The sequence below is a fragment of the Astyanax mexicanus genome, chromosome 7 (assembly GCF_023375975.1).
Source record: "Astyanax mexicanus isolate ESR-SI-001 chromosome 7, AstMex3_surface, whole genome shotgun sequence".
NCBI classification, from domain to species: domain Eukaryota; kingdom Metazoa; phylum Chordata; class Actinopteri; order Characiformes; family Acestrorhamphidae; genus Astyanax; species Astyanax mexicanus.
The window spans coordinates 13,608,478-13,625,216 of NC_064414.1; the positions used below are offsets into that span (position 1 = coordinate 13,608,478).

The window sequence follows — 16,739 nt, forward strand, 5'->3', positions numbered from 1 at the left end:
TGCTGCAATCTGAATTAATTCAAAAATAGATGAGAAAACAAAATCATTGACATCTATCAGTTTAGAAAATGTTAAGTGTCCAGCGAACCACAACGAGAGCTATTATTCACAAATGGAGAAAACATAGATCACTTTCCAGGAGTGACCGACCCACTCATCCAGAAGATCACAAAAGAACACAAAACAACATTTAAAGAAGAAAGAGGTCTCACTTGCCTCAGTTAAGGCAAGTGTTAATGATTCAATGATTCAGAAAGAGACTGGTCGAAATGCTCTTATTTTGTTTTCTAATAGTCCATTTACTGGACAGTAAATATACATATGACAGTATATGACATTATGTACATGACATAAATTAAGCAGGACAATATAAAAATAGTTGCATGTACCAAAAGTAAAGTTTGGTCAGAAATGTAAATACAGTCATCACAGACATTAATGCCATGCCATTATTGGGATTTTAGTGATAAATTTGTATTCATTTTTTTATGCAATTCCGGAAACTTTAACACATTATTTTTTTAATCATGTTCCCATGTGGCCCCAACTTCTTACTGGGTTCTTCCCAAGCTATTGGGTTGGGCTCTTAATCGTAGTTTATTTTTCTCTTACTCTTACTTTCTCTTATCTACATTTCATCTGTAATTGGTGAATTCTACCTATTTTTTGTGTGACCAGTAGACACTTAAAAAATGTCTAAGAGCATGCCAATCACATCAGAAATCTCTGTCTTCATCAGAGAGAGATGTGTGTAAATAGTTTACAGCTGCTGGAGTTTCTGCAATTCGAGCAGAGGTGGGCTATATTTAACAAACCTTTGTGTTAGGTTTTACTACACCCCAAGTTATTTTCACACTGCATTTCTTTGTAAAGTCTTAAGAAGAGAAAATTGTAATCAATTGACACCATTAAAACACATACACAGAGGGTCAATAATATACATGCAGCACACACATAGTATTTGCCAGAAGGGGTGTGTCATCTCAGTCCGAGAGTGAGGGCAGTGAAGCCTCTTACACAACACAGCGTGTGACGCTAGCACTGGTCCATCAGCAGTTTAGCACATGCTTTAAGGCCTTCTACATTGCCGGGAAACCTAATAACAGTACAGCCCCTTTGTGAGCTTGGATTATCCAAACTTCAGAGCTGTCTTTAACTGGAATTCTCCCCTTCTCTTACAATAGCTGGCATTGCTGTGTAAAACATGCTTCTCCAGGCTCAAATACTAGGTTTTTCAGTGTGGTTCATTACCCTCTGGCTCACTGGGGCCTTACTCACCCACACTGCCATGCAAACAGTCCCAGATTAGCTGCTTGCATGTGGTAGTGCTGGAGCAAATGATTCGGCTTCACAAAAGTAAATTGTGTCTACTTTTACTGGGACGGTAGTATGTTGATTCTGTCTCAAACCAAAAACATAATTTTTGGCCATTGTTGAAGACTTGTATTGCAAGACGACTTCCCTCACTCTAGATCAGATCCATTTGTCACGTAAATAAAATAAATATCATAAAAATGCTTGCATTATTATTTAATTCAAATCATAAGCTATTAGTCTCACAGTTAATTGCAGTATTCCTGGCTGCAAACTAATTCACCATAAAGACAATCAAACACTACATGCTACTTTGAAAAAAGTTTTTTGAAGAGTATAATTCAGGGGACTGATATAAAAAACAAGTCACTGAATATCCCTTGCTAAAGAATTTGGACACACCTAGAGCAGGCCGTCCTCACAACTCCCACAACACGGTTGCTAGAGCTAAGTCTTATGTAGCCTACAGTACATCCCCCCTGAGTTATCATTGAGCACACACACAATGGACTGTGTGCCCAGAGTGGTGGGCAGCCACCACTGAGGTGCCTGGGAGCCGAGAAGGTTAAGGATCTTGCTCAAAGGCTCATCAGTGGCAGTTTAGGGAACTTGGCCAACAAACCCACAATCCTGTCATTAATAAAACAGTGCCCTTACCACTGAGCCATCACTTCCCTTACGAGAACACTGCGTTTTCACTGTTCACCCTCAGGCAAACGTTACCTACTAGGTCAGGGTGCCATGTCCCATTCTTCTAATGAATTTGAAAAGTGATAACAATGACATCAAAGGTGTTTTTTTAGATAGTGACACATTTTTTGCAGTTTTGCCTACATCAGGCTATTAGACATACAGTATTAGGCTTGCTACAGATTGGTAAAGAGAGCAGCATAACATTTTAGTAATCTGATCTGATGCTATATGTAAATTGATTAAATCCATTTGGCTTCTATATTTTGAAGGAAGAATGTGTTGTTGCATTGTGTTGTTCATTTCTGTATTGTAATTGCAAAATATCTTAACTTCAAATATTTTTACTTTATGATTTTAGATCAACAGTCTTGCACTTTGTGACTTTGTCTCTTTCTGTCTCTTTTTTTTATAGTTGACTACTCTCCGAGGTGCTATTCTAGAAGATGCTGTCCCCTCCACAGCGAGGCATGGTACAGCTCGCGGCCTCCCACTGAAAGAGGTGCTGGAGTATGTGGTTCCAGCGCTCAGCATCCAGTGCCTGCGACTAGCCCTTAACTCACCCAGAGTACCAGAGCAGCTCATCAGGTTGGATGAGCAGGGCGTGAGTTTCTTACCCTTCATCTCACCTCATGACTTAAAAACTGTACTCTTAACAGAGATGTTTTCTGTTTTTTAGATTAGAAATTGTGTTAGGTGGAACGCACAATTCCGATAACATGAGTCCAAGTATATGTTGATTTCAAGTTTAAATGTTAATGTTAATTTAGACATATTTTATTAACCTTTTAACAACCATTTAACATTAAACATTTTTTTTTTCAACGTTGAATCCACAACTGACATTATTTCAACCGGATTTTAGCGCTGAAGGTCATGCATGTGAGAGCTGGATTTAAAAGTGCAGGGCTGTGTTTCACTGATTCAGTCAGTGGTGCTTGTCAAAGCAGATTAGGATGTCCTTCTAGTTTCCTTGTGAGGGAAAAAACAATGCTAAAAGTGAATAAATAGGTTTCTGTCTGCCATTAAATTTTGCCTATTTAGTTGTGGCACATTTACATTTATATATTTGTGACTTTTATTGCTATTTTGTTAATGTTTGGCTGGGTAATATGTTTTGATTAAACTGTTTGTAAAAGTTGCAATAGAAATACTGGTAACACTTTTAGAGAACACAAATCTGGTTCTTCAATCAGTAGTCTGCATTATACATCAGTGATTCTTAATTTATCTTCTTTGTTTGTCTATTTTATATTTTCATTGATCATTTTATGTTAATTAGTTAAACTTTCAAAATACATGTTCCCACCACAGGTATGATCACAATTTGACTGAAACCTTTTCCAGGTTTCACCTTCATATTTTATATAAAATGATGCATTAACATCAACATTTTAGTAGGCTTGTCTATTTTGTCTGACTTTCCTGTAAATTATATATATATGTTTCTCCATATCCTTAAAATATAAAAAAGACAACCAGTGAACTCAGACAATGCACATTTCAATACAGTATGATTCCTTGATACAATCTCTGTGTCTTTCCAATGTGACAGAGGGTTGAATGTGTGGGCATTTAATGTGAAGGGGTTGAGTTTGACGGGATTGAGCGTAGTGGGGTTAACATGACAGGGTTGAGTGTGACAGGTTTGGGTGTAATGGGGTTAAATGTGGCAGGGTTGGGTGTATTGGTTAAATGTGGCGGGGTTGATGTGACAGGGTTGGGTGTGACAGGTTTGGGTGTAATGGGGTTAAATGGGGCAGGGTTGGGTGTGATGGGTTTGGGTGTAATGGGGTTAAATGTGGCAGGGTTGGGTGTGATGGGTTAAGTGTGGCAGGGTTGGGTGTATTGGGTTAAATGTGGCGGGGTTGATGTGACAGGGTTGGGTGTGGCAGTGTTGGGTGTATTGGGTGTACTGTGTTAAGTGTGGCAGAGTTGGGTTTGATGGATTGAGTGTGGCAGGGTTTGGTGTGATTAGGTTGATATGACAGGGTTAATGTGATGGGGTTCAAGTGTGGCAGGATTGGGTGTGATGGGTTGAGTGTGGCAGGGTTTGGTGTGATGGGTTAAATGTGGTGGTGTTAATGTGACAGGGTTGGGTGTAGTGGGGTTAAGTGTGGCAGGGTTGGGTGTGATGGGTTAAGTGTGGCAGGGTTGATGTGACGGGGTTGAACAGGGTGGGGTTGATGTGATGGGGTTGAGTGTGGCAGGGTTGGGTGTGATGGGTTAAGTGTTGCAGGGTTGGGTGTGATGGATTTAATGTGGCGTGTTTGATGTGACAGGCTTAAGTGTGGCTGGGTTGATGTGATGGGGTTGAGTGTGGCAGGGTTGATGTGATGGGGTTGAGTGTGGCAGTGTTTGTTGTGATGTGTTAGTGTTGCAGGGTTGATGTGATGGGGTTGAACATGGTGGGGTTAATGTGACTGGGTTGACTGTGGCAGGGTCGGGTGTGATGGATTGAGTGTGGCAGGGTTGATGTGACAGGGTTGAGCATGGTGGAGTTGATGTGACGTGGTTGAGCATGGTGGGGTTAATTTGACGGGGTTAAGTGTGGCACGGTTGGGTGTGATGGGTTGAGTGTGGCATGGTTGATGCGACAGGGTTAAGCGTGGTGGGGTTGATGTGATGGGGTTGATGTGACTGGCTTGAGTGTGGCAGGGGTGGGGTAAAGGGGTTAAGTGTGGAAGGGTTGGGTGTGATGGGTTGAGTGTGGCGGGGTTGATGTGACAGGGTTGAGCATGGTGGGGTTGATGTGACTGGGTTAAGTGTGGCAGGGTTGGGTGTGATGGGTTGAGTGTGGCGGGGTTTATGTGACAGGGTTAAGCGTGGTGGGGTTGATGTGAAAGGGTTGATGTGACAGGGTTGAGAATGGTGGGGTTGATGTGACGGGTTAAGTGTGGCAGGGTTGGCCACACTTAACATGGGTTGAGTGTGGCGGGGTTGATGTGTCAGAGTTGAGTGTGGTGTGGTTGATGAGACAGGGTTAAGCGTGGTGGGGTTCATGTGACAGGGTTAAGAGTGGTGGGGTTGATGTGACGAGGTTAAGTGTGGCAGGGTTGGGTGTAATGGGTTGAGTGTGGCGGGGTTTATGTGACAGGGTTAAGCGTGGTGTGGTTGATGTGACAGGGTTGATGTGATGGGGTTGAGTGAGGGTTGGGTGTAATGGGTTGAGTGTGGCGGGGTTTATGTGACAGGGTTAAGCGTGGTGGGGTTGATGTGACAGGGTTGAGAATGGTGGGGTTGATGTGACAGTGTTAAGTGTGGCAGGGTTGGGTGTGATGGGTTAAGTGTGGCGGGGTTGATGTGACAGGGTTGAGAATGTTGGGGTTGATGTGATGGTATTAAGTGTGCCAGGGTTGGGTGTAATGGGGTTGAGTGTGGCAGGGTTGGGTGGTAGGGTTGGTGTGATGGGTTGAGTGTGGCAGGTTTGATGTGAGACAGGGTTGAGCGCAGTGGGGTTGATGTGACGGGGTTGAGTGTAGCCGGGTTGAAGTGACAGGGTTGAGTATGGTGTGGTTGATGTGACAGGGTTGGGTGTAATGGGGTTGAGTGTAGCGGGGTTGATGTGACAGGGCTGAGTGTGGTGTGGTTGATGTGACAGGGTTGAGAGTGGTGGGGTTGATGTGACGGGGTTGAACATGGTGGGGTTAATGTGACTGGGTTGAGTGTGGCAGGGTTGGGTGTGATGGGTTAAGTGTTGCAGGGTTGGGTGTGATGGATTGAGTGTGGCAGGATTGATGTGACAGGCTTGAGTGTGGCGGGGTTGATGTAATGGGGTTGAGTGTGGCAGGGTTGATGTGACGAGGTTGAGCATGGTGGGGTTAATTTGATGGGGTTAAGTGTGGCAGGGTTAAGTGTGGCAGGGTTGGGTGTGATGGGTTGAGTGTGGCGGGGTTTATGTGACAGGGTTAAGCGTGGTGGGGTTAATGTGATGGGGTTGATGTGACTGGCTTGAGTGTGGCAGGGTTGGGGTAAAGGGGTTGGGTGTGGAAGGGTTGAGTGTGGCGGGGTTGATGTGACAGGGTTGAGCATGGTGGGGTTAATGTGACTGGGTTAAGTGTGGCAGGGTTGGGTGTGATGGGTTGAGTGTGGCGGGGTTTATGTGACAGGGTTAAGCGTGGTGGGGTTGATGTGAAAGGGTTGAGCGTGGTTGGGTTGATGTGACGGGGTTGATGTGACAGGGTTGAGAATGGTGGGGTTGATGTGACGGGGTTAAGTGTGGCAGGGTCGGCCACACTTAACATGGGTTGAGTGTGGTGGGGTTGATGTGACAGGGTTGGGTGTAGTGGGGTTAAGTGTGGCAGGGTTGGGTGTGATGGGTTAAGTGTGGCAGGGTTGATGTGACGGGGTTGAACAAGGTGGGGTTGATGTGATGGGGTTGAGTGTGGCAGGGTTGGGTGTGATGGGTTAAGTGTTGCAGGGTTGGGTGTGATGGATTTAATGTGGCGTGTTTGATGTGACAGGCTTAAGTGTGGCTGGGTTGATGTGATGGGGTTGAGTGTGGCAGGGTTGATGTGATGGGGTTGAGTGTGGCAGTGTTTGTTGTGATGTGTTAGTGTTGCAGGGTTGATGTGATGGGGTTGAACATGGTGGGGTTAATGTGACTGGGTTGAGTGTGGCAGGGTTGGGTGTGATGGATTGAGTGTGGCAGGGTTGATGTGACAGGGTTGAGCATGGTGGAGTTGATGTGACGTGGTTGAGCATGGTGGGGTTAATTTGACGGGGTTAAGTGTGGCAGGGTTGGGTGTGATGGGTTGAGTGTGGCATGGTTGATGCGACAGGGTTAAGCGTGGTGGGGTTGATGTGATGGGGTTGATGTGACTGGCTTGAGTGTGGCAGGGGTGGGGTAAAGGGGTTAAGTGTGGAAGGGTTGGGTGTGATGGGTTGAGTGTGGCGGGGTTGATGTGACAGGGTTGAGCATGGTGGGGTTGATGTGACTGGGTTAAGTGTGGCAGGGTTGGGTGTGATGGGTTGAGTGTGGCGGGGTTTATGTGACAGGGTTAAGCGTGGTGGGGTTGATGTGAAAGGGTTGATGTGACAGGGTTGAGAATGGTGGGGTTGATGTGACGGGTTAAGTGTGGCAGGGTTGGCCACACTTAACATGGGTTGAGTGTGGCGGGGTTGATGTGTCAGAGTTGAGTGTGGTGTGGTTGATGAGACAGGGTTAAGCGTGGTGGGGTTCATGTGACAGGGTTAAGAGTGGTGGGGTTGATGTGACGAGGTTAAGTGTGGCAGGGTTGGGTGTAATGGGTTGAGTGTGGCAGGGTTTATGTGACAGGGTTAAGCCTGGTGTGGTTGATGTGACAGGGTTGATGTGATGGGGTTGAGTGAGGGTTGGGTGTAATGGGTTGAGTGTGGCGGGGTTTATGTGACAGGGTTAAGCGTGGTGGGGTTGATGTGACAGGGTTGAGAATGGTGGGGTTGATGTGACAGTGTTAAGTGTGGCAGGGTTGGGTGTGATGGGTTGAGTGTGGCAGGGTTGATGTGACAGGGTTAAGTGCGGTGTGATTGATGTGACAGGGTTGAGCATTGTGGATTTGATGTGACGGGGTTAAGTGTGGCAGGGTACGGTGTGATGGGTTAAGTGTGGCGGGGTTGATGTGACAGGGTTGAGAATGTTGGGGTTGATATGATGGTATTAAGTGTGCCAGGGTTGGGTGTAATGGGGTTGAGTGTGGCAGGGTTGGGTGGTAGGGTTGGTGTGATGGGTTGAGTGTGGCAGGTTTGATGTGAGACAGGGTTGAGCGCAGTGGGGTTGATGTGACGGGGTTGAGTGTAGCGGGGTTGAAGTGACAGGGTTGAGTATGGTGTGGTTGATGTGACAGGGTTGGGTGTAAAGGGGTTGAGTGTAGCGGGGTTGATGTGACAGGGCTGAGTGTGGTGTGGTTGATGTGACAGGGTTGAGAGTGGTGGGGTTGATGTGACGGGGTTGAACATGGTGGGGTTAATGTGACTGGGTTGAGTGTGGCAGGGTTGGGTGTGATGGGTTAAGTGTTGCAGGGTTGGGTGTGATGGATTGAGTGTGGCAGGATTGATGTGACAGGCTTGAGTGTGGCGGGGTTGATGTAATGGGGTTGAGTGTGGCAGGGTTGATGTGACAGGGTTGAGCGTGGTGGAGTTGATGTGACGAGGTTGAGCATGGTGGGGTTAATTTGATGGGGTTAAGTGTGGCAGGGTTAAGTGTGGCAGGGTTGGGTGTGATGGGTTGAGTGTGGCATGGTTGATGTGACGGGGTTGAACATGGTGGGGTTAATGTGACTGGGTTGAGTGTGGCAGGGTTGGGTGTGATGGGTTAAGTGTTGCAGGGTTGGGTGTGATGGATTGAGTGTGGCAGGATTGATGTGACAGGCTTGAGTGTGGCGGGGTTGATGTAATGGGGTTGAGTGTGGCAGGGTTGATGTGACAGGGTTGAGCGTGGTGGAGTTGATGTGACGAGGTTGAGCATGGTGGGGTTAATTTGATGGGGTTAAGTGTGGCAGGGTTAAGTGTGGCAGGGTTGGGTGTGATGGGTTGAGTGTGGCATGGTTGATGTGACGGGGTTGAACATGGTGGGGTTAATGTGACTGGGTTGAGTGTGGCAGGGTTGGGTGTGATGGGTTAAGTGTTGCAGGGTTGGGTGTGATGGGTTGAGTGTGGCAGGATTGATGTGACAGGCTTGAGTGTGGCGGGGTTGATGTAATGGGGTTGAGTGTGGCAGGGTTGATGTGACAGGGTTGAGCGTGGTGGAGTTGATGTGACGAGGTTGAGCATGGTGGGGTTAATTTGATGGGGTTAAGTGTGGCAGGGTTAAGTGTGGCAGGGTTGGGTGTGATGGGTTGAGTGTGGCATGGTTGATGCGACAGGGTTGAGCATGGTGGGGTTAATGTGATGGGGTTGATGTGACTGGCTTGAGTGTGGCAGGGTTGGGGTAAAGGGGTTGGGTGTGGAAGGGTTGAGTGTGGCGGGGTTGATGTGACAGGGTTGAGCATGGTGGGGTTAATGTGACTGGGTTAAGTGTGGCAGGGTTGGGTGTGATGGGTTGAGTGTGGCGGGGTTTATGTGACAGGGTTAAGCGTGGTGGGGTTGATGTGAAAGGGTTGAGCGTGGTTGGGTTGATGTGACGGGGTTGATGTGACAGGGTTGAGAATGGTGGGGTTGATGTGACGGGGTTAAGTGTGGCAGGGTCGGCCACACTTAACATGGGTTGAGTGTGGTGGGGTTGATTTGTCAGAGTTGAGTGTGGTGTGGTTGATGAGACAGGGTTAAGAGTGGTGGGGTTGATGTGAAAGGGTTGAGCGTGGTTGGGTTGATGTGACAGGGTTGAGAATGGTGGGGCTGATGTGACGGGGTTAAATGTGGCAGGGTTGGGTGTGATGGGTTGGGTGTGGCGGGGTTTATGTGACAGGGTTAAGTGTGGTGGAGTTGATGTAACAGGGTTGATGTGATGGGAGAAAAATGAATAGGGTTTTTAAAAACCCGCCTCTGTCACATTCTGTGGTAAATAAATCTGTTCAGAACCCTGTACGTTTTATTCTGTGTACATTTTACTTCTGAACATCACTGGATCCTCTGAATTATGAGATCGTTTAAGAGTCGTAATGAGAAAAATGCTAACTTTAAGCTAATGCTACAGCGGAGTGTACTGACCTCCCAGCCCAGCTCCAGAGATCAGCCGGGGACTATTTTTGGCGCAACACCAGCGTAACTATACAGCGTATTAAACACAGCTGAGACAACTAATAAACTAACTGCCCTTAGTGAGGAGAGCTGAGAGTGTCACAGCATAAAATCACTAAAACAGGTCAGTGATACTCCAGAGCCAGCTGTAACACATTTTAACATTAACCCTCTTTATTATGCAGTGAAATAAATGGGTGTTTCTGGTTGGTTGTCGCCTCGGTGAGGGCAGGTAGTTAGTTAATTAGTTGATTAGTTAGTTGTTAGTTGATTATTTGGATATTGTATCAGATATTGTAATTAGCATAAACTAATTACGTAATTAAATACTAAACCCTTCAGGGAAGCGCTGCTGAACTGAGAGCCACTTTCTCTTATTATCTGCCTTTTAAAGCTCTAACACAGTCTACACTGCTCAATATCACACTGCTCAACATCACACTGCTCAACATTACTGAAAGAGTTTTCACCTGTTTAAATACTTTAATGATCCTCTGTGAAGAAACATAATAATCCAAAACACGATCTGACCAGAGTTCACTGTTGTTATGCAGAATCCAGTCCGGGGTCATTTCCAGCCCCTGTGCTGCGATGATAGTAAAGCATTAGCTTAAAGTTAGCATTTTTCTAATTACTCCCCTTAAACTATCTCGAAATTCAGAGGATCCAGTGATATTTAGGAGGTAAATGTACACAGAGTAAAACGTACAGGGTTCTGAACATATTTATTTACCATAGAATGTGACAGAGGCCAGTTTTTGAAAAGCCCATTAATATTCCCAATTCACATGGACCGCTTAGACATGGAACCCCAAATATGGGCAAAAATAACATGGCACCGACTACAAAATGATGACACAACTTCAGTGGTCTATGTCAGAACATTTATTCAAGTTCTATTAAATAATGACTGTTAAATGCATTATATGGTTTCCATATGAGAATGAACAAAATCATGTTACAGGGGTGTGAAAAAGTGTTTGCCCCTTCGTGATTTTCTGATTTTTTGCATGTTTTTCACACTTAAATGTTTCGGAACATCAAACCAATTTAAATATTAGTCAAAGACATTAAAAGTAAACACAAAATTTATTTTTTAAATGAAGGTGTTTATTATGAAGGGAGACAAAAATCCAAACCTACATGGCCCTATGTGAAAAAGTGATTGCCCCCTAAACCTAATAGCTGGTCGGGTCACCCTTAGCAACAACAACTGCAACCAAGCGTTTGCGATAACTTGTGTAACCCAGTGGTTTCTTAAACCCATAGAAAAATAGGTTACTGTCCCTTTAAGGGTTTGATGCAAATGCACACACACAGTGTTAGCATAGCTCCACTTGTTAATCAGTGTGATTGAGAGAGACAAAGTGAGAGCGCTGTAAGGAGAGAGAGGAGAAGCAAGTTTAAAACAAGGTTAAAAGATGGTTTTATTAGGAAATAAACCTTGCTAAGGAGTGATATATTGGTTTTAAAACCTGCAGTCTTCCACCAGGACTTGAAGTAATCCTGTAAAAGGAGGATTTGGTGAGTAAAAAAATAAATTAATTAAAAACACTACTTCATATGAGAAGAAAGTACAAGATTAAGGTTTAAAAGGGTACAATTGTCTGTTTAAAGTTCATATTACTTTGTTTTAAAGACAGCTAGTGCTGTATTTGTTGAGTTCATTATGATGGTTTTCTTGAGTGACCTAGTTAAGCATGGATCTGTGTAGCCAGCCATTTTGAATTCATGTACATAGAAGCTATGTAAAAGGAAAAAAAAAACATTTTGTTTTCATGATGTGAGAGTGTTATTGGAACTGTGTAAGCAATGTAAATGTACAGTTGTGGTCAAAAGTTTACATACACTTGTAAAAAAACATAATGTTATGGCTGTCTTGAGTTTTCAATAAGTTCTACAACTCTTATTTTTCTGTGATAGAGTGATCGGAACACATACATGTTTGTCACAAAAAACAGTCATAAAATTTGGTTCTTTCATAAATTTATTATGGGTCTGCTGAAAATGTCACCAAATCTGCTGGGTCAAAAATATACATACAGCAACAAAATTTGTCAATTTTGGTGATGTAGCGAGTTGTGTCAATCAAATTAGCTTCATGTCATGGCCTCTTCACTTCTTGTAAGTGATTCTGATTGACTACAGCTGTTGACTTCTCATGAGCCCATTTAAATAGGGCTCATTTGACCCAGTGATTAGACTCAGCTACAAAAGCTACAATGGGAAAGTCAAAGAAACTCAATGTGGATCTGAAAAAGCGAATTATTGACTTGAACAAGTCAGGGAAGTCACTTGGAGCCATTTCAAAGCAGCTACAGGTCCCAAGAGCAACTGTGCAGACAATTATACGCAAGTATAAAGTGCATGGAACAGTTGTGTCACTGCCACGATCAGGAAGAAAACGCAAGCTATCACATGCTGCCGAGAGGAGATTGGTCAGGATGGTCAAGAGTCAACCAAGAATCACCAAGAAGCAGGTCTGCAAGGATTTGGAAGCTGATGGAACACAGGTGTCAGTCTCCACAGTCAAGCGTGTTTTACATCGCCATGGACTGAGAGGCTGCCGTGCAAGAAAGAAGCCCTTGCTCCAGAAAAGGCACCTTAAGACTCGGCTGAAGTTTGCTGCTGATCACATGGACAAAGATAAAACCTTCTGGAGGAAAGTTCTCTGGTCAGACGAAACAAAAATTGAGCTGTTTGGCCACAACACCCAGCAATATGTTTGGAGGAGAAAAGGTGAGGCCTTTAATCCCAGGAACACCATGCCTACTGTCAAGCATGGTGGTGGTAGTATTATGCTCTGGGGATGTTTTGCTGCCAGTGGAACTGGTTCTTTGCAGAAAGTAAATGGGATAATGAAGAAGGAGGATTACCTCCAAATTCTGCAGGAAAACTTAAAACCATCAGCCCGAAGGTTGGGTCTTGGGCGCAGTTGGGTGTTCCAACAAGACAATGACCCAAAACACACATCAAAAGTGGTAAAGGAATGGCTAAACCAGGCTAGAATTAAGGTTTTAGAATGGCCTTCCCAAAGTCCTGACTTAAACCCCATTGAGAACATGTGGACAGTGCTAAAGAAACGGGTTCATGCAAGAAAACCATCACATTTAGCTGAACTGCACCAATTCTGTCAAGAAGAGTGGTCAAACATTCGACCTGAAGCTTGCCAGGAGCTTGTGGATGGCTACCAAAAGCGCCTAGTTGCCGTGAAAATGGCCAAGGGACATGTAACCAAATACTAATGTTGCTGTATGTATATTTTTGACCCAGCAGATTTGGTGACATTTTCAGCAGACCCATAATAAATTTATGAAAGAACCAAATTTTATGACTGTTTTTTGTGACAAACATGTATGTGTTCCGATCACTCTATCACAGAAAAATAAGAGTTGTAGAACTTATTGAAAACTCAAGACAGCCATAACATTATGTTTTTTTACAAGTGTATGTAAACTTTTGACCACAACTGTAAGTAAGCGTAAGCTATTTTCTAATATGATGCTGTTTAAACACCAGGTCAGGTTTTTGCCCCTTCTCTTGGCCCCACAGACTCTGTGTCACTGCGTGAGAGAGCCAAGATGGCGAGCCACCCATGAGTTTAGAGTCTTAGAGGAGCACCAAATGTGGATTCATTAATTTGGTGAGAGGAATTTGTCGTGTCAAGCTGAAACGGTAGGACCAACTTTAATTCCAGCTACCGAAATTCAGCTACTGTATTCAAGCAGGAACACGTTTGGATACAAACAGGATTTTTTTTTTTTTCCATTTTTTTTTCTTCAAGATGTTTTTTCTCCTTTTTCACCTAACTTAAGAACATTCATTTTTTTCTTCAGGATGTTTTTCTCCTTTTTCACCTAACTTAAGAACAGAGCTATTTACTTTTTGATATAGCCAAACCTATTAAGGACTTTAAAAGGTTACTGAGTGAACTTTGATTTGAAAGTAAATTGAGCATGATTAAGTTTTGTTGTTATTGACAAGTATTGTGTTATTGTTATGTGTTTTTTTTTGGAAATTGACTGATTATGAGTTAAGCTAAGGTGAAAGAAACATCACCTTCTGTGACAAACTCAAGTTAATTGGTTAAACCAACAGAAAATAAAATGTGAGGTTGCAGCTAAATTTTAAGCAAATGCTTAAAATAGTAACTTAAAGAGTAAAAAGTAGAAAAAAGACAGTGCTAGTAAAACATAATTAACCAAAGGAATAATAATAATCTGACAAATTAAATTTGAACAGGAAGAGCTCAAACATAGGAAGTATTGATAAACAGTGAATTAAATTAAGTGAACCATTACACTAAAGCAGTGTGAATACAGACGTTAAAAGTAAAGAAGATAAAACATTTGAAGGTGTTTTATTTTATTTTATTTATTTTATTTTTATTTTCACATTACGGGATTTTAAGAAATGTACTGCAAATTTTTTCTTTTGATATTCCTCTGTTATTCAATAACAAGCTGTAAAAGTGTTTTTTTTTTTCCTATTTTGTTGATAAGTAAATATAAGGTCATAAGTCTGTATACTTTATCTGGGTTGAAGTCTTTTGATTCAAGCTAGTTAGACTATTACTACTCCCAGAACCTAGAGCACTGGTCCATACCCCACACTGGCGTACATCTTGTACTGCTGGCTAGGGTTATAACAAATATTGGCGAGCCAGCCAGGAGTAGTTTAAACTTGTTTAATTAGCAAAGTAAAGCTCATTAAAACAAACCCTTTACAACAAGAGTAGATCACTGTCAGAATGGAATTAGTGGAAACAGAAGGAATTAAAGTACCAAATGCATTGCTAGTTAGCGGTACTACTGGTACTGAGTTAGACAACGAGTTAAATGACTTCTTAAACAGATATGGCCAAGTTACTAGGGTAATTCGAATAGATGAACCTACTTCACCTTATCATAAAGCAGTCATCGTTGAGTTTGAAAGTGGTCTGGCAGTCAAAACTTTAGAGGCACAGTTACCCTACAAACTTGTGCATTCCCGTCAACCTGAACTTACCTTTGAGATTAGAGCACTGTCCAGTGCATATGTCCCCACTGTTACTGGTAGCATCACCAAGGGGTACTTGGAAGAATTACGAAGAGTATCTAAGCTCAGTGGGAAGTCTTTTGAAGATCTGTTGGAGGAGGAACTTTCCAGATGTAGAGAGGTAGGGTCAGTTAAAACTTACCCTGTAGTTCCTAGAACAGTCGTGATCAACCAAGAGCAATTGCCTCCCCAGCCAGTCCCACCTTCTGAATCTCTCCATTCTGATCAAAACCCACAAGTGACCATGACACCACCTTCTACAATCTCAGTAGAAAACATGAACCCTCCTGAAGTTCAACGAGTAATCATTGAACACATCGTCCGAAGTGAGGAGAATGCTTCACACATGCACTCCCCATTCCGACTGAGATCTTTCTCAGGGAAAGTACCACGCCCCGGAAATGAAGCTGATTATGAATCTTGGCGAAGTAGTGTCGAGCTCCTTCTTCAAGAACCCTCTGTTTCTGACTTGCACAGAACTCGGAAAATTCTTGATAGTTTGTTGCCTCCAGCTATAGACTTAGTTAAGTCACTGGGTTCACAAGCTTCACCCATATCTTACTTGTGCTTATTAGATTCTGCTTATGGAACTGTGGAAGATGGTGATGAAGTGTTTATTAAGTTCCTAAATACCCTTCAAGATGCTGGAGAGAAAGTTACACATTACTTGCATCGGCTGCACTCTGTGCTGACTGTGGCTGCCAAGCAAGGCAGTGTGTCTACCAGTGAAATTGATAAGCAGTTGTTACGTCAGTTCTGCAGAGGCTGCTGGGATAATCGGTTGATTGCTGAACTCCAGCTTGAGCAAAAAAAAGATAAACCACCCTCATTTTCAGAGCTGCTATTTCTGTTACGTGCAGAAGAAAACAAGCAAATGGCTAAGGAAAGCAGGATGCGAAAACACATGGGTGCTGTACGCTCACGGGTGACGTCCCAGCTGATGGACATTTCCAGTCCTACTTCAAATGTAACCTTGTCTCAGATCTAAAGAAACAAGTTGATGCTCTGCAGGACCAGATAACAAAGCTGAAGATAAAACAACAACAAACAGTTCCGAGTGAGAACAGGGTAGTGCAAGAATTAAGGAAACAAGTGGCTGACTTACAGATGCAAGTAACCACACTGAGTTCAAAGAAACCCTCTGAGACAAAACCATTGACCAACATCAAAAAATCCCAGTCAGTCCAAGTGACATCGCAAGACATCACACCTAATGATTTTCACAAGTTCACAGATCGGCCAAGGGCCTGGTATTGTTTCAGCTGTGGCGAAGATGGTCACATTGCGAGTAAATGTGCCAGTTAAATGAAATGTAGCCCTTAAATGAAAGCAGTTAAGGGAGAAACAAAATGCTTGGGATTCTCAGCAGAAGTCTCTGACTTTAAACTGGCAGTAGCCTCTGTCGTGGGACAAACAGGGGCTAACACAAGTATAAAAGGTCCCAGCAAGTGCAGAGCAACCAACCAGCATATTGTCATGGAGCATGGCAACTTCCTACTCCCAAAGGGTTTAGTTGGAGAGAAATGCATGTCAGAAACTTACATAGCAGGAAAAAAATGTGCGAGCATTTTAGACACAGGCTCTCAGGTTACTACCATTCCTCAATCCTTTTATGAACACAATCTCTCACATCTAACCATTCATCCTCTTAGCGATTTACTGGAAGTAAAGGCTGCAAATGGACAATGCGTCCCTTATCTGGGTTACATTGAGGTAGAAGTCACCTTTCCTGAAAGCTTCTTTGGAGCCCAGATTGAGTTGTCCACCCTTGCCTTGGTTGTTCCTGATACATGCAGTGGAAGCCAGTCCGTGATTTTGATAGGCACCAATACTCTAGATCATGCCTATGAAGAACTGTCCAAAGTACAATCAAATAATCCTAATAAATCTTTGCCATATGGTCTCAAGTCAGTCCTGAACGTACTTGCGGGCAGGGCCAAGCAGAAAGACAATAGTCGAATAGGCTTAGTACATCTGCCTCGCACAGGACCTAAAACTATCCCAGCTGGTCAAAGTTGTGTACTAGAAGCATCAACCAGAGT

The 16,739-nt window shown here is 43.7% G+C and overlaps 1 protein-coding gene across 5 annotated transcripts in view; it reads left to right on the forward strand.

The window, feature by feature from the left end:
* Positions 1–16,739, forward strand: part of LOC103029984 (signal-induced proliferation-associated 1-like protein 2) — a 232,260-nt gene that overhangs the window by 65,022 nt on the left and 150,499 nt on the right. For all 5 annotated transcript variants that reach the window (XM_049481725.1, XM_049481727.1, XM_049481724.1 and 2 more), the window contains exon 4: positions 2,420–2,608. In XM_049481725.1, coding sequence (XP_049337682.1) covers positions 2,420–2,608 — 189 coding nt within the window. The remainder of the gene's footprint in view (positions 1–2,419; positions 2,609–16,739) is intronic.